General features: G+C 38.9%; 2 protein-coding genes across 3 annotated transcripts; one reads left to right on the forward strand and one right to left on the reverse strand.

Moving 5' to 3' along the window:
- Positions 1-1,923: 1,923 nt before the first annotated feature.
- Positions 1,924-11,124, forward strand: LACTB (lactamase beta; the record flags this gene model as incomplete). Of its 2 annotated transcripts, XM_084293189.1 has the most annotated exons (7): positions 1,924-2,178; positions 2,717-2,783; positions 5,036-5,226; positions 5,567-5,912; positions 7,483-7,648; positions 8,931-9,021; positions 10,488-11,124. In XM_084293189.1, 7 exons carry the CDS (start codon positions 1,924-1,926, stop codon positions 10,560-10,562), a joined length of 1,191 nt encoding a protein of 396 aa, XP_084149315.1. In that variant the 3' UTR covers positions 10,563-11,124. The 2 variants fall into 2 exon arrangements, with proteins under 2 accessions (XP_084149315.1, XP_084149314.1); XM_084293188.1 differs by having other exon boundaries at positions 8,931-11,124.
- Positions 11,125-13,282: 2,158 nt separating this feature from the next.
- Positions 13,283-16,558, reverse strand: RPS27L (ribosomal protein S27 like). Its single transcript, XM_084293192.1, has 4 exons — positions 16,491-16,558; positions 16,255-16,363; positions 14,540-14,650; positions 13,283-13,458 (listed from the first exon to the last, which is right to left on the reverse strand). The coding sequence occupies exons 1-4, from the start codon at positions 16,494-16,496 to the stop codon at positions 13,430-13,432; spliced, it is 255 nt and encodes an 84-aa protein (XP_084149318.1). The 5' UTR covers positions 16,497-16,558; the 3' UTR covers positions 13,283-13,429.
- Positions 16,559-21,949: the final 5,391 nt, after the last annotated feature.

A 21,949-nucleotide genomic window follows, 5' to 3' on the forward strand; every position in this document is an offset into this window, starting at 1 on the left:
AAATGGCAAAGCAATGCACAATCCGTCAAACTAGATGCTGGGTTTGCAGCACAAGGACCTTTCTGCATTGCTATGTAATGGTAATTCTGGTCAATCTAGTTTGTATTTGCAAGGTTTAAGGTCTTATAACAGTCTAGTTAAAGGCATTCTCTTAAAACGACTCACTTTGAACAGCTGAAAACAAAGGTCACTGATCATTTCATAGAATCATAGAATCATAGAATATCCTGAGTTGGAAGGGACCCTTAAGGATCATGAAGTCCAACTCTTGACACCGTACAGGTCTACCCAAAAGTTCAGACCATGTGCCTAAGTGCACAGTCCAATCTCTTCTTAAATTCAGACAGGCTCGGTGCAGTGACCACTTCCCTGGGGAGCCTGTTCCAGTGTGCAACCACCCTCTCTGTGAAGAACCCCCTCCTGACGTCCAGCCTAAATTTCCCCTGCCTCAGCTTAACCCCATTCCCGCGGGTCCTGTCACTAGTGTTAATGGAGAAAAGGTCTCCTGCCTCTCGACACCCCCTTACGAGGAAGTTGTAGACTGTGATGAGGTCTCCCCTCAGCCTCCTCTTCTCCAGGCTGAACAGGCCCAGTGACCTCAGCCGTTCTTCGTACGTCTTCCCCTCAAGGCCTTTCACCATCTTCGTAGCCCTCCTCTGATTTCTCAGCTGTTTGTACACCTCTGCATTTTCCGAAGTATGTCAGGGACCCAGTTACTTTCAGTATAAGCCTAAGGACTTTCTACACGTCATGGACAATATCGTATAACATCTTGGGCATTTGGGACTATATTGTATAAATCAGTCCCTCACTGTCCTTCCCTATTGCTTTTGACTCTTGGTCTAGGTGGTCTGCTATTGTAAAGAGCAGTAATAAGTGATTAAAAAAAAAAAAAGACTGAAATGAAATTGAAGGAGGGAACCTAACATCATCTGCTGTAATTAGTAATTTCACAGCACTGTTGTATAGGAAGGTGTATAACTGAGTATCTTCATGCTAACAGAGATGTTTTGATGACCCGGTTAGAGATGTGGACTAACAATTCCACAAACACTGTTGAGTGGTTCTGGATTTGCCTTTGCACTAGGCACTTAAACTCCCCTTAATTGCGAATGAAGGGCTCCTCTGAGGATCCCAAATCTGCAGACTCATCCACTTGGCAAAGCTCATAAGAGGCCTGGTTATAGGACGGGGCTTGCATCTAGCTGGTACGTACAGTATATCAATCACAAGCTGCTGATACAATGAAAATCCTCCTGCTTTCGTGAGTAATAAATAATATTATGATTTGGTCACCATTCGGTCCAATTTGCTATTAAGACAACATTCAGATCATTAGAAAGACAGCTATTAAAAGTTTATTGGCAACCAGTATGGAGCAAGTTTAGAGGAAGCTTGTCTGAAATACTTTAGAAGTGTAGTTTGGAGGGCACTTGGTATGTCTCTCCGGTCTTTGAGCAACTACATCGAAAACCTTCAGTGAGCCCAGCTCTCAATGCTGTTAGCACTGTCGTAGGCTGAAACTTGACTCTAAACCTGGCATTTGGAAAATCTACGCTTGTTGGTAATTTCTTATTAACTTAGATTAAATTGCTCATCTAGCAGTAAAACGTTTTATCTCGGCGTTACTTCCTGTGAGGAGGGGCCGAGGACCCCTGGTCTGCCCAGCCTGGCCAAGAGGAGGCTGAGGGGGACCTGGCGGCTCTCTGAGGCGGGCAGCGGGGCCGCCCTCCTCCCGCCCTTTCTCCGCCCGCTTTCCTGCCCTAGTCCGGCGGCGGGGCCGGGCTGGGGAGCGGCCCTGAGGGGCAGGGCGGGCGAGGCGGCCCCGCCGGGGCTCGACGCGTTCGGAGCGCGGCCGAGCGAGCGCTCGGGAGCGGCTGGAGCCGCCTGGGCCGGGGCGGGCCGGGGCGGGGAGGCGCCGCCATGTACGGGCTGGCGCGGGCCCTGCGGCGGGCGGCGGCCCCCGGGCGGCTGGCGGCGGCCCGGCGAGGGGGCGGCGGCGCCGGGGGACGGCCATGGGGCTGGGGGCTGGCGCTGGGGCTGGCCCTGGGGGTGAAGGTGCCGGCGGGCTGCGAGGCCGGCGTCGGGCAGGAGGAGGAAGAGGCGATGCCGGCGTCGTCCCCTCGGGGCTTCGGCGCGGCCATCGAGAGGAGCCGAGACCTGCTGCGGAGGATCAAGGTGCTGGGGGTCGCGCAGGGCGGGCCGAGGAGGGGCAGGGGCGGTAAGATGGCCGCCAGGGGGCCGGGCGCCGGAGAGCGGTTCCTGAGGGGAGCGAGAAGCCGAGGGGGCTGCGGGGGCTGCGGGGGGGGCGCTCTGGAGGAGCTGCCCTGCTGAGGAGGGAACCGCAGCCCCTGGAAGGACTGCGTGCACTCAGGAGGTGCTGCTGGGCACGGCCTGCCTGTGGACTCTCCTCTGAGTTTTGTGCGTCCTGCTCGTTAAGTTCGTTAAATTATGAAGTAAGTTATTTTTATTAAGTTGTTATTACGCTGATAAACGTATTTTTCAGAGCTGCTGAATTGAAGTCTTTGCTTTGTGAAAGCAATTTATACCTGTTCGGACCGTCTAATACTTAATAGAATTTAAATTATAACGTTGCAACAATATGCAATCGTATTTGTAATAGTAGATGCGTTTGCATCTTTAGAGCTTGGGAGGTGTTTAAAAACTGTAGAGATTCTTTGTTTTCACTCTTTTTTTTTTTTTTCTTTTTTGACAGGATGAAGCAGGAATCCCGGGTATACTGGTTGGAGTCTCTGTAGACGGCAAGGAAGTCTGGTCAGAAGGTCAGTATGTGGGACTACCAGTTGTGTCTGTTCCCAGGAAATGGTGACCAATTCAGACACACCATCCAGGCCAGGATTTCATCCACTTGATGTCTTGTCTCAGGGAAGTGGTCAGAGACAGGTGCTTAGGAAGCATGAAGTGGTACTTTCCTTGGTAAACGCTGTTAACATCTAGGAGTCAGTAACATACCAACTTCACGAGTATGCTAGTGTATATCAGTGGTTATGTTTAAGAATGTTTCTTTCATTAATTTGTCAGATCAGTCTTTCACTGTACACGTACTCTAGGCATACACCTGTAGTGTAGTCTGCTGGAAGTGTGATGGGAGGTTAAAAACCTGGTTTCTTCCTAGGAACTTATTTGATAGTCAAAGTAATAATAACTTGTAGTTGGTGATCTCTCTCCTATTTCTTGGCTGAGGTGTAGATTGTTACTAGGAAGGCACTGAGATTTAACAACTGTCATCCTTTCAGAATTTGCAAGTGATTGTTCTGATTATACAGGTTAGTTTTAAATAGTCTGCAGTTTTGCTCATCGTAGATATTTGATATTCATTATAAAAAATACAGTGTTTTTAGAAATATTTTCATAATCTGTTGTATTTTTTTTTCTTTTTTGGACAAATAAGGTAATGGTAGTAAATACAAATGTATTTCATGTAGGTGGTAAAGAATTTGAAAAAAAAATCTCTGTAAGTTTTTAACTTTATTCTGATAGTGTTTTAATTAATATTTTTGTAAGTGTAAAGCTGATTATTGTTCTCCATTTCTCTTATTGTGACAGAAGTGAGTAGCAGAATTTCTGGTGCCTGTTGTAATGTGGCCTGATAAAGACGATTGTACTACAAACTCAATTACAATAGCTTTCAAATAGGATAGCTTTTTCTTGTCTCAGCTTACATGTAATGAAAGCAGAGGTTTTTTTAAGACTCCTGTGGAATCTCTTCCTTGACATTCAGGAAGGTGCTTGAGGGAACTTGTGCCTGGGTTGTGGTTTATCACCCTGACTGCCATATCCCATAGCAAGGCAACTACATGGGGAAGTATAAGCCATGATGGAGGTTTCTGTACAGTGCTGTGTGTGGATACAGAAAAAGGCACTGCCTTGAGAAAGGCAGCTGGGATGTGGATCACATTGCTTTAGTAGGTTTCTAGCTCATTTTGTTTTCCTCCTCCCTGCTTCATGGGGGGAAAAACAGAATCGGGTATAAATCAAACGTATGTTGTGACTGGTATCAAACCTGTTTTCTTGCTAAATTGGTGAGAGTGATTTAAGTTTCAGAAGGTGTTTTCCTTAGCAGTATGGCATTTACATTCACAGATACAATGCAAAAGCTCAAGTAGTAATTTCACATAAAAGGAAAGAAAGAAAATGTCTTAGGCAACTGATATAATTGGTTTTATTTCTTGTATTTTGGCAAGTTTTGTTGCCGAGTAGTTTACTATTAGACTATTGTGTTATATAGCCAGACAATGCATTGCTTGCGGGTTTTACAAATGTGCTTGTACTGAAACCTGCAAATGTATCATCACTGTACTTCATAGCTTTTTCTGCTGAAACATCACTTGCACGTTTTCTTCAAACCCAGCTCAAAATGAAGACTACTTTGGGGGTCTGCTAATGCTTCATTAATTCCAGTTAGTGCCACCAGACTTATGTTGGTTATATAGGGAAAACACTGATATGGGGATTCTGAAGTTGTCTTTTCATTGAAGTCAGGCTAGAAGGTGGTGAAACAGACTGTTTTGTGAATCTTTACAGCTTATGTAATTGTTGCAAGGTTTTTGAGTAATTTCTTAATTTCTATATTGATAAAATAAGACCTTTTAGTTGTTTTTAATATTTAATTAGAGAAATAAAAGAGTATGTAGGACTGTTGGAGAATTATTTTACAATCCATGTTTTGTTGTCTTTAGTTTTTCTACATTAAATATTTGACCTCAGGAGTAAAAATTTTGGCTTAATCTTCAGTCTTGTTTAGGGTTAAGTTTGTTTTGTGTGCTTAATCATTAATTTGGGTTGATGCTGGTTAATACCATGGGCTCTGATTAACCTATCCTACTAAATACTGTTATTCATTTAATTGAAGCAGGAGCATGCTTCTAATGCTTCATTTCTCAGTTCAGCTAGAAGAAATATATTTTGAGGAGCCAGTAAATCTAGTAATTTGCAAATAATTCAGCATGTCTCTGTGTAAAAATATTTACCACTGTTTTTATGTATTAAAAGTTTATGTCTTTATGTCTTAAAGGTTTGGGTTATGCTGATGTAGAGAATCGTGTTTTATGTAAGCCAGAGACGATCATGCGAATTGCTAGTATTAGCAAGTGTCTTACCATGATGGCCATTGCTAAATTGTGGGAAGAGGGGAAACTGGACCTAGATGCTCCAGTGCAGAAATACGTCCCTGAATTTCCAGAAAAGGTCTACGAGGGTGAAAAGGTGCGTAGTTGTTTATTGTTAACACTTGTTTGGATTTTGTTCCTGTGATTGCACAGCCATATGTGTACAAGTGCTGTATTATCTCTTCCTATAAAACATCAGAAATCATATAGACAAGTACTGATATTTGTTGCTTGAAAAAGAAATGCTGGAAATTTGGATCTTCAGTTTTATAGTGTGTGGTGTGCATATATTTATTTATTTATTTTAACTCCTTTTAATACATGATGCTTAAAAGCTCTTATGTCTCTGTCCCTTCCTCATGTTGAGTTGTACTTTCTGGTGAATCAGTTTGCATTGTGTGTTTAATCACAGAGCTCATGTTGTTCATTCTACCTAGGTCACTATTACTACAAGACTGTTAGTTTCACACCTGAGTGGGATTCGTCACTATGAAAAAGATATTGCAAAAGTAAAGGAAGAAAAGGAAAAGGCAAACAGAGCATTGAAATTAACAAAACCCAATCAGGATAAAGAACAAAAAGAGAAGGATGGTAAAGGCATTGAAAAAACTGATTCTGTCAAACCAAAGAAAGAACACGAAGGTGAAGTAAAAAGCCGAAATTCAAAACCTGGCAAGAGAGACAAGGAATTTGAGCAAGAAGAGTATTATTTGAAGGAAAAATTTGAAAGTGTGATCGAATCACTGAAAATATTTAAAAATGATCCTTTATTCTTCAAACCAGGTGAGTTACTACTCCTTTAGACCAAAATATACTTTTCTGGTGATGTTTTTTGTTTGTTTGTTTGTTTCAAGTTGTTTTATATGCAGTGAGGCTAGTAGGGTCCAATAAGTAGAACTAAATCAAAACACACAAAAACACTGGTTATTTTTTTTTCCTGTGCCCTGATAAAAGCTCAGTGGAGAAATATTTGGGCTGATCTGTACAAACTGTATAGTCATGTTATTGTCCTTCTACCGACAACTTTTTTGATGACTGAACTGATCAGGACTTCACTAGTTCAATTTGGATATCTATCTTGTAGAGGTATCTTAAACAATATGCTGACTTAAAAAAATTATGCTTATATGGTTATGTTTCTAATGGTGTAATTCCAGTAGCAAGCAGGTTCAAAAAATGATGTAGGTTAGTCCTAAAAAGTAAAAGGTAATACAAAGAGTCCAAGATAGTGCAAAGGTGGGACCTCAGGTAGAAATAAAACTCTTAGGAGCTCTGAGTAATGCAGTTAAGTGCTATGAAAATACAATTTCAAAGTATATTCTAAACACTTTATATCTACAAAGTATTTTGTAAGCAGCCACCAGCTTGCCGTGTTCATGTTCTGGAGACCTTCTAGATGTGAACCAAAAGCAGCATTATTGAGGCAACAGATCAGAGCTAAATAATTATATTGAAATACCATGGAGTCATAGAACTACCAAAGTTTGTTGTTACTGGAATTATATAATTCAATTGTAGAGAGGACTTGGAAGAGTTTCAGGTGTAAGTTCTAAATGAGTTAGGTTAATAGGCAAATGATACCCATTGCTGATAAACAGTTAATAATGTGTATTTATGAGGCGAGGGATTGGAAGGCTGAGAAGCTAACACGTACCATCTTGAGGGTTCTAGGAATCATATCAGGTAAGGGATCTGTCTTGACTCTGGACACTTTGATGAAAACTGTTGCTTGATATATAGATGTTTGATAAAAGGTGTTACCACCAGTTTAGATTAAAAACAGGATACATCATCTAAAATAATACACGTTACTGTTCATATAATATTCCAGGATATTCTAGAACTAGAAACCTAGAACTTTAATAGTGATAAATATGAGTAAGGCCTTGGAAAACCTTGACTGAGTATAGTGTTGTCTTTCTGTCTTTATGGTACAGATGCTATCAAGTTAGGTAGGTCAGCATCTCTTAAGTAATTTCATGGTTTCAGCTCTCCAAATACAGGTATCATTGTTAGAACTAATATGGCAAATGGCATGTAAAGAATGTTAAATGTCAGTCTTTATATCTCAGCATGAAACCTGGTGGTACATGCAGAATCCTGGAAAACATTTAGTGCTGCTCTCAGAGCTACCTGCACTTAGCAAGTGTCTGTCTGCTGCCATACAGCAGTTTCTAGGACCCAGTATCATAACCAAGTGTTTTACATGCAATTAAAATTGGGGGTGGGGTCTTTAAATTGATTGTTTATTGCTATACATAGCTTTATTTGCACGTGTGATTACTTAAATAGGATGCCTATGGTATAAAATATAAGCACCATGAAACTAAACTTTTTTCCCTTTTTCTTTAAGGTAGTCAGTTCTTGTATTCAACGTATGGCTTCACCCTCTTAAGTGCTGTTGTGGAGAGAGTTTCGGGACAAAAATTTACAGATTATATGCTAAAAATGTTTCGTGACTTGGATATGCTGTCAACTGTACTAGATGACAATGAAGCAATGATATATAACAGAGCAAGGTAAACAAGGATGAATTTTTACTCTGCTCTTCTTACAGTGATCATTGTTCTTTCTATCTTTGAGCAAACTGAATTAAGAACGTGCGATTTCTTTTTGGTTGGGCCCTTAAAGAAGTGGCTCGTGTTATTTCAAAGTTAGTCATGTAACTAACTGATTTTATTTCTGCGTTATGGTATTGGTTCTGCAATTAATGTGAAATTATGGGATGGGAAATAAGTTTTTCCTATTATAAGGGTATATATGGGGCAGGGAAATGGCAGAGGTGACTTGGAAGTTTGCATTTAGTTTGGTTACAATTAAGCAGGTAAGTGTAAATAGATGAAAATGGAGTAATGAGGATTGAGTTTCTCATCTGTCTTGAGCCTTATTTTACTGAGCCACTGTGATTTGATGACTCACCTGATTTGTTAAATTTTGGTGCTGGAGGAAGTTTCTAACAATCACAAAAGCAGGTTATAGACAAAAAAAATCAAAATGAGGTTCAAACTTCATAAAAGTTTGGATTTTAAAGTGCTCTTATGAAGTAGGAGTGGTTATGAACATATTGTATTACAAGGTTTATAGTACTTACATTTCAATGTCGTTAACTGTTGTAAAAGCGATGCTTTAAATATGCAACAGCAGTTGGTAATCTTTTAGGGATAGTTTTACTGCTGTATTCTAAAATGCTTTGAGCTGGTATTAATTTTGCTTGCAAATTTTCAGAGGTTCTGTACTCCTCTTTCGCTGTTCATTCTGCATTTATAGTTGGTAATTTTCCAATTTGCATTTTAATGAAAGGTTTTGCAAAAATGTTTCCGAATGTTCAGTTATATATAGTAACTGTAATTGGGTGAGGGGAGAAATCAATCACAAATGGAAACTACTGTTTCAGAACAGTCCATATAAAACTTGCTGAAGTTTCAGTTTTGTGTGTGATAAGCGCAGTGTAGTAATAGGATTCCTCTTCCTTGAAACACTTTAAACGTAATACAGAGATTTGAGAGAAGTCCTGTGCTGGCTGATCTACAGGTTTCCATCCTGTCTCTTGTATATTGCTTTCACTCTTTGCGTAACCTAATAAGAAGTAGAAGGATTAGTACTTACATTGAAACTAAGCTTCTAAGCTTAATTTTTGTTTTTCCCATCTGAATTTTTTGTTAATCTTCCTACAAATGAAATACACTTAAGGAAAATGTTTTAAAGACAAAGTTTCATGAGAGAAAGTTAATACATGCTCAGTATGCCCTTTTAAGGTTGTATTACATAGTATCTGAGATGACGAGTTTTCTTGAATTCTAGGTGTTACGTTTACAACAAAAAAGGACGTCTGGTAAACGCACCATATGTGGACAACTCTTACAAATGGGCTGGTGGAGGCTTTCTGTCATCAGTAGGTGACCTTCTGAAATTTGGAAATGCCATGTTGTACAGTTACCAAGTTGGACAATTTAAAAACAGTGGTGGCAAACTTCTTCCTGGGTACCTCAAACCAGACACAGTCGCAATGATGTGGACCCCAGTGCCAAAAACTGAAGTGTCATGGGACAGGGATGGTAAATATGCAATGGCTTGGGCTGTAGTAGAGAAAAAGCAACAATATGGATTTTGCAGACAGCAGAGACACTATGCATCTCATACAGGTGGTGCAGTGGGGGCAAGTAGCGTCCTCCTGATTCTTCCTGAAGATCTGGACTCCAAAGCCATAGACACTGCACTAGTGGCACCACCTAGAGGAGTAATTGTTAGTATTATTTGTAATATGCAGTCAGTTTCCCTCAACAGCACTGCCTTAAAGATTGCAAGGGAATTTGATAAAGAAAAACGGGCACAATACATAGATTAAAAAAAAAAAAAAAAAGATGTGTGACTGAACTCACTGTACTGAAACATAGAAAATGGAGAAGGAGATCAAATTAGACTCTGAGATATGTAAGAATACATGAGGAAAAAGTATCAACAGTACACTTAAGTGTGGCAGCACTAACAGAACCTAAGCGTAGCTGGAATTCATCTCTCAGGGAAGTTCCTAACTGATAGAAAAGAAAAATGTAACAGTCAAATTTGACTTCCTGCATTACCTGTGTAAATTATCACTTCAGTAGCAGGTTTTCTTTCCTCATCTACTTAAGTACTTAACAAAGATTAAAAAAGAAAAAGAAAACAAAAAAAGGATTTGTTTCTTGTACTGAATACAACAAAAAATTATCTACCTTAAATGTTAAAGCTTTTGAACAACTTGCACATCTTGATTTGGGCACGTAAAGACTGAATTTGTTATTTTCAAAGTTCAGGTCTGCCAGACCTGTTCACCATTGCTTCAAAATGGTTTTACTGTTGACTTTTGTACTTTTACATACAGCTTTTCTTATTTGTCTGAAAAGCAAAAAACAAAGCTACCTCCAGAATGAAGAAGTACCAGGAGTACGCTTTTGTCGGAATTATAGATTGCAAAGAATTAGGAAATGAGCCTAGAATAATATGTGTAAATCATTTGTTATTTGGATGTTCTCACTTCCATTTTTATTACACAGAGAACATGAGATTATTGTACCATGGAAATAAGGGTATTATTTCACAGTTGAATATGCCCAAATAGCACAATATGATGAGCTGTCAGTCCCATTGTTACTGGATGATACACATGCTAACTTCGGTAGTAGAAATGGTGGCTAATAGCTGGAAATGGCACTATGTTCTGGAACATAGATATTCCTTCAGATACAGGAATAAGGAACTAAAATCAGTAAAATTTAAAGCCCAGTATTGAAGCCAGTAGTAGAAGTCTTGAAGATTTTTTTTTTTTTTGAGATTTTGTAATTTTTTTTTCCCCAAACCATCCTTTTCTCCATTTTGAAGACCTGCCTCAAGGAGTTACTTCTGTACAAAGCTGAACAAGAAGTTGTTGTAGACTTCCAGATAAGTATTATCTAACTTTTTTAACTTTTTTTTTTTTTTTTTTTTTGAGAGAGAGAGATACAGTAATAGCTGATTATATTAATTTTATATATTCCATAATGGCATGGAAGATCTCCATAATCACCAAGGCTTTGTTGCTTATTCTACTTCCCTTGTGGTTACATCAGACATTATTTCCAGGTGGAGACAAAACAAAGCATTGTTCAGAAAAGGTTTGAGTACTTACGTCTCTGCACCATTTAGCAGCTCTGCTTTGCTGAATAGAAGGAGACAGATGTCTTGGATAACAGTTGAAATAAGGTAGCTTGGGAAAGATGCAGGTATGACTATGCTTTGGCATTAACTTTGTAGTTGATGCCTGCTATTTGATGAAACACCAGGTTGTCAGCTCTGTTCCCTGTAGGCCTGTGATTATTTATTTTTTTTTGGCTAAGACAGACAAACCAAGAAATGTATTATTTTGAGGTGTCAGTGCTCTACCTGCATTTTTAATTGACAATAGGGCTCTTCAAAATTTTAATTGTTCTTGTACCTTAAAACAGTAAAAAGGTACACCCGAACTATTTGTTTTTTTTTTTCCCACCAAAATTTTACTTTTGTATTTATGAATTATTGGTTGTCTTGGTATCTTAAGAATATCAAATCAGTAAAGACAGGCTAGGTAAACCTTTCTCAACAAAATTGCCTTTGGTGATGCAATGTATTCAATTACGCCCATTTGAATCTTTAATATTGTTTGAGAGTTCAATACTGGAGATACTCATCTTCAATGGCAGCATTTTTTTCCAGTCTTCAGCACCAGCTAGCTGTGTAAATGTGCAGCAGCAGAAGTCATTGCCCATTTTACACAGGGAACAAGAGTAAGTAGTTCTGAGTTTCCATGTTCAAGAACACCTGAACAGAAGTTGACCAAACACAATATTTTAAATATAGAAACTCTGAAAAGTAATGCTGCTACTCCAAGATCCATTGTACTTTAGCAGACTTTTCTTGTATGATGCATTTATTTTGCAAGTAGTAGTTATTCTCAAAAGCTTTGTGTACTTCAGAAGCAACAAAGTTCACTTACTGACCATTGTGACTGGGTTTAGACAAAAAATAAGCGTGTAGAAGGTATAGGTCTATTATTATGCTTGTCTACATATGACTGAACAGTAATGAATGCAAATGTTTGAAGTATGTAAGAAAGTGGGTAACGCTAAGAAGTGTTTTAAGATACTTGTAACACTAAGATACTAACAGTCTCTTGTTCCCATCATAGAATATGTTTAGCCACCAACTTCTTATATGCGAAGACCACATTGTTTTAATCTCCTGTAACTTAAGGCTTTAAAAGCCTATTATCGTATCTACAGTACTGGAAATGTTATGGAGTCTACATTTCATCTTCTAACACCTGTAGCAAAATGGGTCAGTAACTTTCTCTGATGTGGTACTTCATCATAAATCTTAAGTTCTTATATGTTGGGGTCAGGGTGGGAAGAGAAAGCAGGTACATGTGACTAGAAATCAGTTTGGCTGTTAGCACGTGTAGTCAGGTCACAAGTGATTTAATATTGCTACTGTCATCTTAGATCTGAAACCAGTTATTTGATAAACTAGCAAGAAATGGGGGAAACTGGTAAATTAAGAGCAACTTAGGTGACTCACATGCTCTTAAATTAACTTTTGTTGTGAAAACAGTGTGGTGCTGACATAAAAGTGTACTTCTTTTAAAGGCATGTATACAAAATTGGTGCATCTATTTCTGTATCAAACACCTACTTTTTGCATTGGTAATTATCAGTGTTCGCTATGTGAATTAACTGAAATAAAACATGTTGCAAATGCACTGAATTACAATATCATTTTTTTTTAATTGACTAGAAACTTACCACTTCTTTATGAAATGAACACAAGTTGATTAGAGATTCTCAACAATAAGGCCACCATGGCAGGTGATGTTCTGAAAGATGTTGTTGACACGTAACTCAAGACTTCATGTAGTAAAACAAGATAAATATAAGGTGGCATGCTTGACGGGTTTATCATGGTTTTAAAAAGAAATTTAAATTTTTGAATATCCATTTAGACAGGGATTGATTTTTAAGAGCTAACTAAAAACCTGCTTCCTTATTGCAAAAAGGTAATTATTTCCAACCTTAATACTGAAAATAAGCATGGTTTTGCTGTCTTAGTCATTCACAGCTGTTAGCGTAGTTTGTTGACTTACTGTTGCTTGTATGCCATATGCTTTCTTTATTCTGAATGCTTTCAGTATTTTGCAAAACACTTTCTTTTTTTTGTGTGTGTATGTGTAGGAATCTCAGTATAGAGTGCAATTTCTAGACCAGAATAGAGGAAGAGAAAGCCATGCATTCCAGAAAAACATCCGAACATAAGTGAGTAATTTCGTATTTGAGATTAACTATCACCACATTCTACAACATGGTAAAGGGGCTAAATCATTGGTGAAAGGAAATAAGCTGCGTGTCCTTCTTAAATCTGTCTAGCCTTTGTAATCCATGCAATCAGAGCTGCTACAGTGATAAAATGTACCAAATGTACTCTTACAGCAGTCTGTCACCATATGGTAAACGCTGCTGATGATTAATGTAGGGAAGGATGCAGCAAGTCCAAGGTTCAGATTTTTATATTAATTTTTATATTAAATGACAACACCCAATTATAATGCACTGTTTAAAACTATAGAAATAAAGCTCAGTTGTCCGCAAACTTGCACTTCAAACTGTTTATTGAAAAAGATTCCAGCTCATCAGTCACCAGTACCATGTCATTTTTACAAAATCAATCATAATTACATTGTTATATTAACAGACATTTTCTTAAACAGCTAAGGCTTTCAGGAACACAGATCCAAAGCCCTACGCTGAAAAGAATACTTAGTGTTGCTTTCTTCTAAAGGAGCAGCCTGCAAAGAAATGAAAAGTAGAAATATGAATAGTCTTAAATTGCTGGATGACATTGAAAAATTGTTCACCCAACTGAAGTTGGGAACTTGCATAGTAAATTTAAACTTTGTGTACCATAAGAGGTAACTAGCTAGCACATCGAGTCTACTCTAACCCAACATGGTCATCTTGAATTCATTTTATGCTAAGGCTCAGGTGTACTACTTTTTTTGAGATGTCTTTTAAAATTCTAGTGTACTGTTCTATCCCTTAGTGGTACAAATCCTAAACTGAAACAGCAGCTAGGAGTGTTGGTACCTTTTCAATTGCTCAACAGCCTCATTTCAGGTATCCTATCCTCATATAAACTACTGCTGTATAGTATTACGCAGTACAAGCAGTACTATATATAATATGTATACTAAATTTTGTCCTTTAAATGTAAGGTGAATGACGTCTGGATTCATTCTTCAAATTTCTTGAAACCCTTATGTGTTTCCAGTGCTTTTCATATATCCTAGCTGTTGGATTATGGTTCAAGACATCAGTGTTATAACGAGTTATATGCATGTAATTAACTGTAGTTATTTGTTCCCTTAAAATTTATATAAATTTCAATTAAGTAATGTGAACCAGGGAACTGCATTACAGCACCTCTATTTAAAAATAAACAAGCAAGCCACCACTGACTAGCAGAGGCATGGAATCATGTTAACCTAGCCCAAGTACCCTACTCCTTTAATGGTAACTTTTTTAACCCTTTAAAATTAGTTCAGAAATAAATAACCTTTAGCCTAGTGTTAGCCTGAAAGAAGATACAAATCCAAGCATCAAATATCAAGTGTGCTTGATCAAAATCTAGCTGCCAAGTTCCCTCGCATATTTATCTGTGTAGCCATTAAAAAAAAAAAAAAAAAGTGCAGAAAAACTTGCAAGCTAGGGCCCAGTAACAATGTTTTTACTAGTTAAACAAAACATCTTGAAAAATAAGCTTTCCGGTATCAGTTTCCACAAATCAAAGCTAAAAGATTTGCAGACTATCACTACGTAAATGCACAGTATTAACTGGAATATTGGGATTGCTTAAACAGTACCCCTTACCTTCTGTGAGCCTAGCCTTTCCCCCAGTAGGCTGACACAGGATGGTTGAGCAGCCTACACACAGAACTACTGTCTGAGCATGGCTGAATACAGTGGTGATCTTGTAGCACCCTGGAAAACAGCATTATTAAACTTTCCACTGAGTGTTCTAGCATGTTTTAAAATGTATGTGTAATTGAACCAGATACTCTAAATATACTTGTTTCAATTTAGTATTTTGTTACAAAGCATACCGAGTAAAACATTGTTACTGTAGTCTGAAACTCTTATATGTTTTTATTGATACGCATAGAAAAGCAAATTAGTTAACTGAATGAAACTGTTACACCTCCCCATGTGAAAATCATCAAGGGAGCCTTAGGGCTGACAAGCCTCAATTTACCTGCAGTAGGTGTTGTCTAAAAAGCAGGAGCTGGATACCTTATCTTCATCCTAGACTAGCCTTCTGTGCTGATCAAAAGAATCTTCTAGATAAAGAAATAATTATTTGTTGTACTAGAACATTGCTGAGCGTTGATCAAGTTTGTCAGCTGTGAATGTGAGCACTGCTGCTCAAAACTGTTTGCTTTCTGTTTAATAATTAGTGCACATAAGGCACATGCTCAGTCGTACTGTGTAAGGCTAGTGCCATGTTTATGTAAGGCTAGTGCCAAAAGACGTGCATAGAATAATAACTTCAGTGCATTCCAGATTCAAAACAAGCATCAGGAAAACTTTAACTTCTAAATTCTACAACTTTTGGAAAACATGAGATCAATCTCATAAACTTCTTATGCAAAAGAATTTTCATGTCCTTCATTATTTGCCCTTGAAAGTATTTTAAGTTAGGAGGAATAGGAGAGACAATTTGTAATGGATTTAATCCAGATGCAGATATAGAAAATAGATGAGGGTGAGCACAGATTCCATTTTCAGCATGTATGGCCCAGAAAGATAGGATAAAAGTATACGTGTCACAAGGAAGGTCCTCAGAAAGCTCCTTGATGAGAGGTTTTTTATTTTAAGTAAACAGTTTATTTGCAAACAGTTTTAATGACTTTACCTCACTTTCAGACATTGCTTTCCATCTAAGAGCTACTTAGAAATCTAAACTATTAAGAATAGGATAGTAAGAAAAAATGAATACAGAAAAATTCCTTCTAGTCAAGATGACTGCTACTGTAAGTCAATCTGTGTATGCATTTCTCTGTTGTTTTCTTACTGTTACCACTTTCTACTGTTGCAGTGCTGTCTAGGAGGTAAGGTACAACTTTTGATTTCTGCACCTTAGTATTGCTGTATGTGTACACTGCGGCTGTATGTGTCCTTGTGAAGTGTCTTTCTGGCTGTTCTGGAACCAACCAACTTACAAAAGGAAGAAAAAAAACATTGCTTTTATTTGAAACTCGGGCCATGGATGATTTAAACCACCCACGTCATCTCACTTCTCAGAGCTGCAGATCTGAGGGGTTGTCCCCCGCCCCTTCCCCGTGCCAGGTTTTCATTAAGGACTATGTTGTTTTTCCTATTTTAGATCTCTAGAAAAATAGATAAACGGATCGCTTCAGTAAATTTTTTTAAAGGTGTGGACTAAAAGAGTTCTCAAGAAAGAAAAGTACATTTTTTCCCCTACGGAACACGTACACCACGTTTAGAGAACAAGCCTCCCCTCTGCGGTGGCACAGTGCCCCAAGAAAACGCGTGTCCGTCCTCCTGCCCGCCACACAGCCCTTTACCTGGGCACTTGACGTCCATGAAGTAGGAGTTGGGGCTCTGCACCAGCCGCTTCTTCTTGTGCTTCCTCTTCTCGTCCTCCAAGGAGGGATGCACCAGGTCCTTGGCCAGCTGCGGAGGGCAAGGGCAGAAACGCACCCGCGGTCAGACCCCGCTCCCCGCCGCCCTTAGCGGGGGCCCGAGCGCGGAGACCGGGACCCGACCACCCCCCGCTCCCCGGCCCCGGGGCGCCACTCACGGGCATGGCCACGCCGCCGCCCCTTCCCCGCCGCGCTTCCTCCGGGCGCTCTTGGCCCCTGCTCGGTGGTTGGCGGCGGGCGGGGCGCGGGGCGGCCGCCGTGACGGGGCTGGGCCGCCGCCGGCCCGGGAGGCGCTGAGAGGGGAGCTCCGGGCGAGGGGCTCCCACGGGCTCCCGGGGACGGGTGTGCTGCTTTCCCCCAGGCAGCAGCGCCTTGGGATTCAGCTGGAACCCGAGGAAGCAGGGAGGAAGGCAAAAGCCGCAATACGGTGCCGGGTCTCATCGACAAACCTGCTCGTTTTCCCTTTTACAGATGACTGTGGCTCAGAGGGAAAACATACTTCTAAAATAGCATTCTTATGTAGCCACGTGTAGTTGCTAGAAATTCTAAAAGAGGGTTTTTATATAGTTGAATATAGGTGCTAGAAACAACATCAGCGTTCAGGTAGTTCTCTTTTTACAAGGCATATTCATACCTTTGTTGGTGAAGAGATAAAGCTCTTAATTCTACTTTTTAGGTAATAAATAAAATCCAGAAGTCCCATATGCTTTTATTTTAGATGTTGACTAAATCATCATGCACTGTGATGCTAAATTGTCATTTAGTGTGCTAAATGATGTGTTACTTGAACCTGCATATTCTTTTGCAGTTTCCCACCCCAGTCAAAAAGAAAAATACAGAGGAATTTCTGTGCTAACTGCATTTGGAGAACATATGAGAAATGAATAAATCACAGTGGGAATGCAGAAACATTTTTTCATAAATTCTGTTACTAAAAGGTTGAGTCATTTTTTTTCCCACGTGTCAGTAAAAACAATCATAGATATAATCTGTAAAGACTGCTGGACTTAATTGAATCAAATCCTGAACATTTAAAATTGTAATTCATTAGAAGCCCAGTAAGTGGCAGAAATAGACCTTGTAAAAATTGCTTGGTGTGAAAAGTCTTCTGAAAACATACAACAGGCAGCATGTAGAGCCACATCCCTTTTGAAGAGAACTCACACATTTAACAAAATTTGTTTTAAAAGTTTGCCATGTGAACAAGTGAAGCTGTGAATTTCATGGAGGCATACCTTTCTCACAACAGTATTCTCAAAGCTGGCATGGCCTCTCCAGTGCTGCTGCTGTACACTTTCAGAGTACCTCCTTCCATGCCCCAAGCCCTGCGTTATTCTGCAAGAATAGAGCCATGCGTTGTAGCGCTTCAATACATTTCATTGGCTCCTAGTGTCACCGTCACAACTATGGTCTTGTAACACTAATGTTACGTTAGCGTTTTCTTGTTACGCTCCTGAGTGATGATGACACAGGTAAGTATTTCGCAAGACTGTTTTGCTTTATCATGGGGACTTCAATATGAAAGTCTGTGACTCATGCTGTCCTGTGCACGCTGTCCTGTGAAGCTAGGAGCCTAACCCAGTTAACAGCACAGCCGGAGAAGGGAGGTTGAGTTAGAGTCTGAAGGAGAATTACAATTTTCTTTGGTTAACAAAATAACTTCACGACATATAAAGCACCACCAACAAAAAAAACTAGAACTTCTGAAGTGTGGTTCTCCTGCACCTCTTCCTCCTAGCTCTCCCTCCTTAAATGTCTATCATGCAAGGACCCTGTAGTGCTTGAGGACAACTTTAGATTCACAGTTCACATGAAAGGTTGGTTTCTGTGGAAGGAGGGGCACACAGGATGATCTGAAAACAGGATGTGTTTTGGACACATCCCTCTGTTTGGTTCTCTATTTTGGTTTTACTGGGAGATTCATTTCCTTTTCATAGCTGTTTGTAGTTCAGAGTGACCTGCTAAATGACTCAGTTATAACACATTACCTTGGGTGTTATGACAAAAAGCTTTTTATATATATATATATATATATATATATATATATAAGTACTATTAAAGTATACTGTTTGGAAAACAGAAACACAGCACTAAGTTTAGGTTGTAAGTTAACCAGGAGAGTAATGCAGTCCATCTCTGGTGGGTTTGTACCACAATGGCATGGCATACAAAGATAGAGATTCAGGTCCAAGGGAATGACTCTGATGACGTGCCTTGTGGTGTTCTTCTGCTGGGCTGTGCCTGGAGGCCCTCCTTGTGTCAGGGAGGTAGCACTGGAGCACCTGTTCGCACCCATGCCACCCTGTTCTGTTCTATTTGTGGCCTTCTGCATCTGCATCTTGGGGTTCATTGTGATTTGCCCTCTGATGCTGCAAAAATACAAGCTTTTTTGTGTTTTCACTACAAAACATTTTTTAAACTGGCTGTGGTCACTGAGGAAGTGAATATTGATGGATTTGTGAAAAAAAATAATCACTTGAATAATGCTTCTAGTGGTTTGTCTAGTGTAATAAAATGTGGATTGCTCTCTCTGTAGTAGTATCGTTAAGACCATTTAGATTTCCACACACTAACCAGGTCTAAGTTGCACCCAAAACAAGGTTCACTTCAAGTGATATGTTTGATTTGGAACGCAGACTGCCTGCAGTTTTGCCTGTACTGCAGAATTAAGTATAATAACTTTTAATTAGTTATAAATTAATGTTATAATCCATGGTGTACATAGTCGGTTTAAATATGCTTATGCTGTGGTAGTTTAGTTTAACACTGGAATTTGAAGAAGGTCCACATTTAGCATTATCTTAATGGCAAACATTAAAATTGATGGAACTTACAGATAAGAGTCTTACAGAGCATACTCTAGGTAATGACTTGATTTAACCTCTGCTATCTACAGTTCTGCAACATATAAATGTGGAAAAGTCAAACATTTAGATCACTAGTGTGAAGTACTGTTCTTTCTGAAGACCCCCAAAATTAAACCAACCTTGTTAAAACCACATCTTAAAAGTGGAACATAACAACATGTCAAATGCACTAAGCAAAGTGTAGGATGAGCACAGAAGTATCTACCTGCAGAGAGAGGCATATTTACTGTAACTGGGGAATAAGTGACATTTTTGTAAAGGAATGTCATGTGATAGTCATCGAATGGTAATAAATTGCAGGGACATCTGCCAAAACCACGGTTGTTAAAAGTATATTTCAAAAATATTATCATATTAACTATCAGAGTCCCATAGCTAAGGAGCAAAGTTCATGTTAATGATTTGTAGTTATGTGGCATTCTGGGAAGGACTGCCTCATAAGCTTATCTTTTGTAGGACTTGAACCTGTAGATTCTAATTAGTGCCAGGATCTTAGTTCTACTGATGTTTCAAACTTTTGTTTTTTGAAACCTTGTACTTACACAATTAAGATCTAGAATTTCCTATAATTTTATATGCATTGAACAGAAGAGATTGAATAGAGGAAAATTTTCATACAGTTCTCTTTGTACCTAGCTGGTCTCACCTTTAAGCAGAGAGGAAAAATGATTTTTGAAAGTTAGTGTATCATTTGAGACAGTAAAATGAGAGTAGGAATGAAGGAGCAAGTTTGTAATCTGGCACTCTCCTAAAATGTGTGTGTTGGTTAAATAGATACAAGTATTTTCTGTTTTTTTGTTTGTTTGTTTGCTTTTTTTTTTTTTTTTTTAAGGTATAGGTAAAGATTGTATTTATTGCATATGAATAGCAGGAGTAAATATATTTTGCTATTCATTTTGATGCCTTTCTTAAACTGAGTGCTTTACTAGATGCACTTTACATACACGTCAGTGACTAATAGCATTCTGCCATTCCTTGGTTGGGACTTGGTGGGTGTTTTCTGGATGAGTTTCAATAGTGATGTTCTGGCAAAACTGTTATGGCTGTTACTTAGTGCTTGTAAAAGTTTTTAAAATCTTGCTTTTTTGAAATCTCGAAATCAACATTATCATCGACATCTAGTCAACATTGTTATGGTGTTTTACACTTTTTCATAGTGCCAAAAGCTAAAGTATAATGTCAACCTTTTTCTACTTACTACATGCTCAGTGTTCCCCATAGTGGTTGTTCCATGTCATTAAAAAAAAAAAAAAAGTTTAATTGCAGCTGATCTATTTGACTTCAATACAGCATAATACAAATGTTGTCTTTTCTAGTTTAGTGCTCTAACAAAGATTAGATTTCAAAGTATTTTCATGGACAGGTATAGTGCATTGGCTATTGAGCCTAAAAGCTTAGATACATGTACTGGAAGGTGTACAATTGTACAGTTAAATTTTTTTTGTGCATCTTATCAAATCAAAAAAAAAAAAACTTTCAGATTTTATATCTCATTTTTTAATGCAATTTTAAAGTTCATGGTTAAATAAACATCTGTCCCTTGAATCTGGCAAACTGGCACTTTTCCAAATCACAACAGAACACAATATTGCAAAGCACCAGTGTAATTAAAGAGGGAAGTAATTTGCATTATTTTTCTATAAAACTACTCTTGAGTAACAGATGGTGATCACAAACATATTGCTTCAGAGACATATGGAAACCTATTTGTTCCACAAAACTCAGGAGCGAATATTAACCCCAAAATTACTCTCTTCATTGCTGAAATACGATGTAGTAATCTCCAGTATGGCCCTAATTACAGTACTCATGAGCAATTCGTCTCTGGAAATATAGATATATGGAAATGTGTCAGAGATTAGGTTTTCATTTGCAGTTTCCTATAATCTGATTATTCATGCTAGTCTGAAACAATTGATAAATTTGATTTGACTGCCTCTATGCCAGGTTGTCATTATCATTTATAAACTTAAATCTTGGGTTAAGTATAGTAACAGCCCACCGTAACATGTAAACAGCCCAACTCCAAATCATGCAGTAAAAAAAAGTTCTTGTATTGCTGCCTTGGTTCTGCCCTATCAGATGATATCTGTGTCTCCCAGTGGTCTTAAACAAGGAGTGACATTTTTACTTGAATTGCAACATGGAATCTCTGTTATAAAGCTAGATTTCAATACAGTTAACTGGAAGTTACATTAGCAGTTACGCCAAGCTGTAATTGAATTCACCTTGTACAGAGTTTTACATCAGATCTGTCATGGGATTATTATTTTTTAAGGTTTGTTATCACAAACATATGGGCCAGGAACATCACCAAACTGAGGCACTTAATAAGGAAGATTTTGAATGGTTCATAATTAGGAATTTATTAGCTTTTGCTTTTCCAAGTTTTATTATGACTGACGTAATTTATTTGGAGTGACTCTTCAGAACACTTTGCGTAAGTACAGCAATGGCCAGCTGTTAGGATAGCCCGCCCTACTTTACCCCATCAAATTCTAGGTTGGGTGCTTGGAGTATGGAGGCTACCTGAGTGTGTATGAGAGAATTTTAATATTTAAAGCTAATTCTGCTTGCTTCTAGACTCAGCATATACGTTTGCCAAATTCATGAAAAAGTCAGAGATATTTTACACCTCACTCTGGCCTGGCTCCCCAGCCTCTGCCGAGCCGCCTGTGTGGGGGAGGCCGAGCCTCCTGGAAGCAGGGCTGGAGCGCTGGCACATCAGGCCTCCACGGTGCCAGTCATGC

This window comes from Netta rufina (genome assembly GCF_964035555.1).
Source record: "Netta rufina genome assembly, chromosome: 11".
In the NCBI taxonomy this organism is placed as follows: domain Eukaryota; kingdom Metazoa; phylum Chordata; class Aves; order Anseriformes; family Anatidae; genus Netta; species Netta rufina.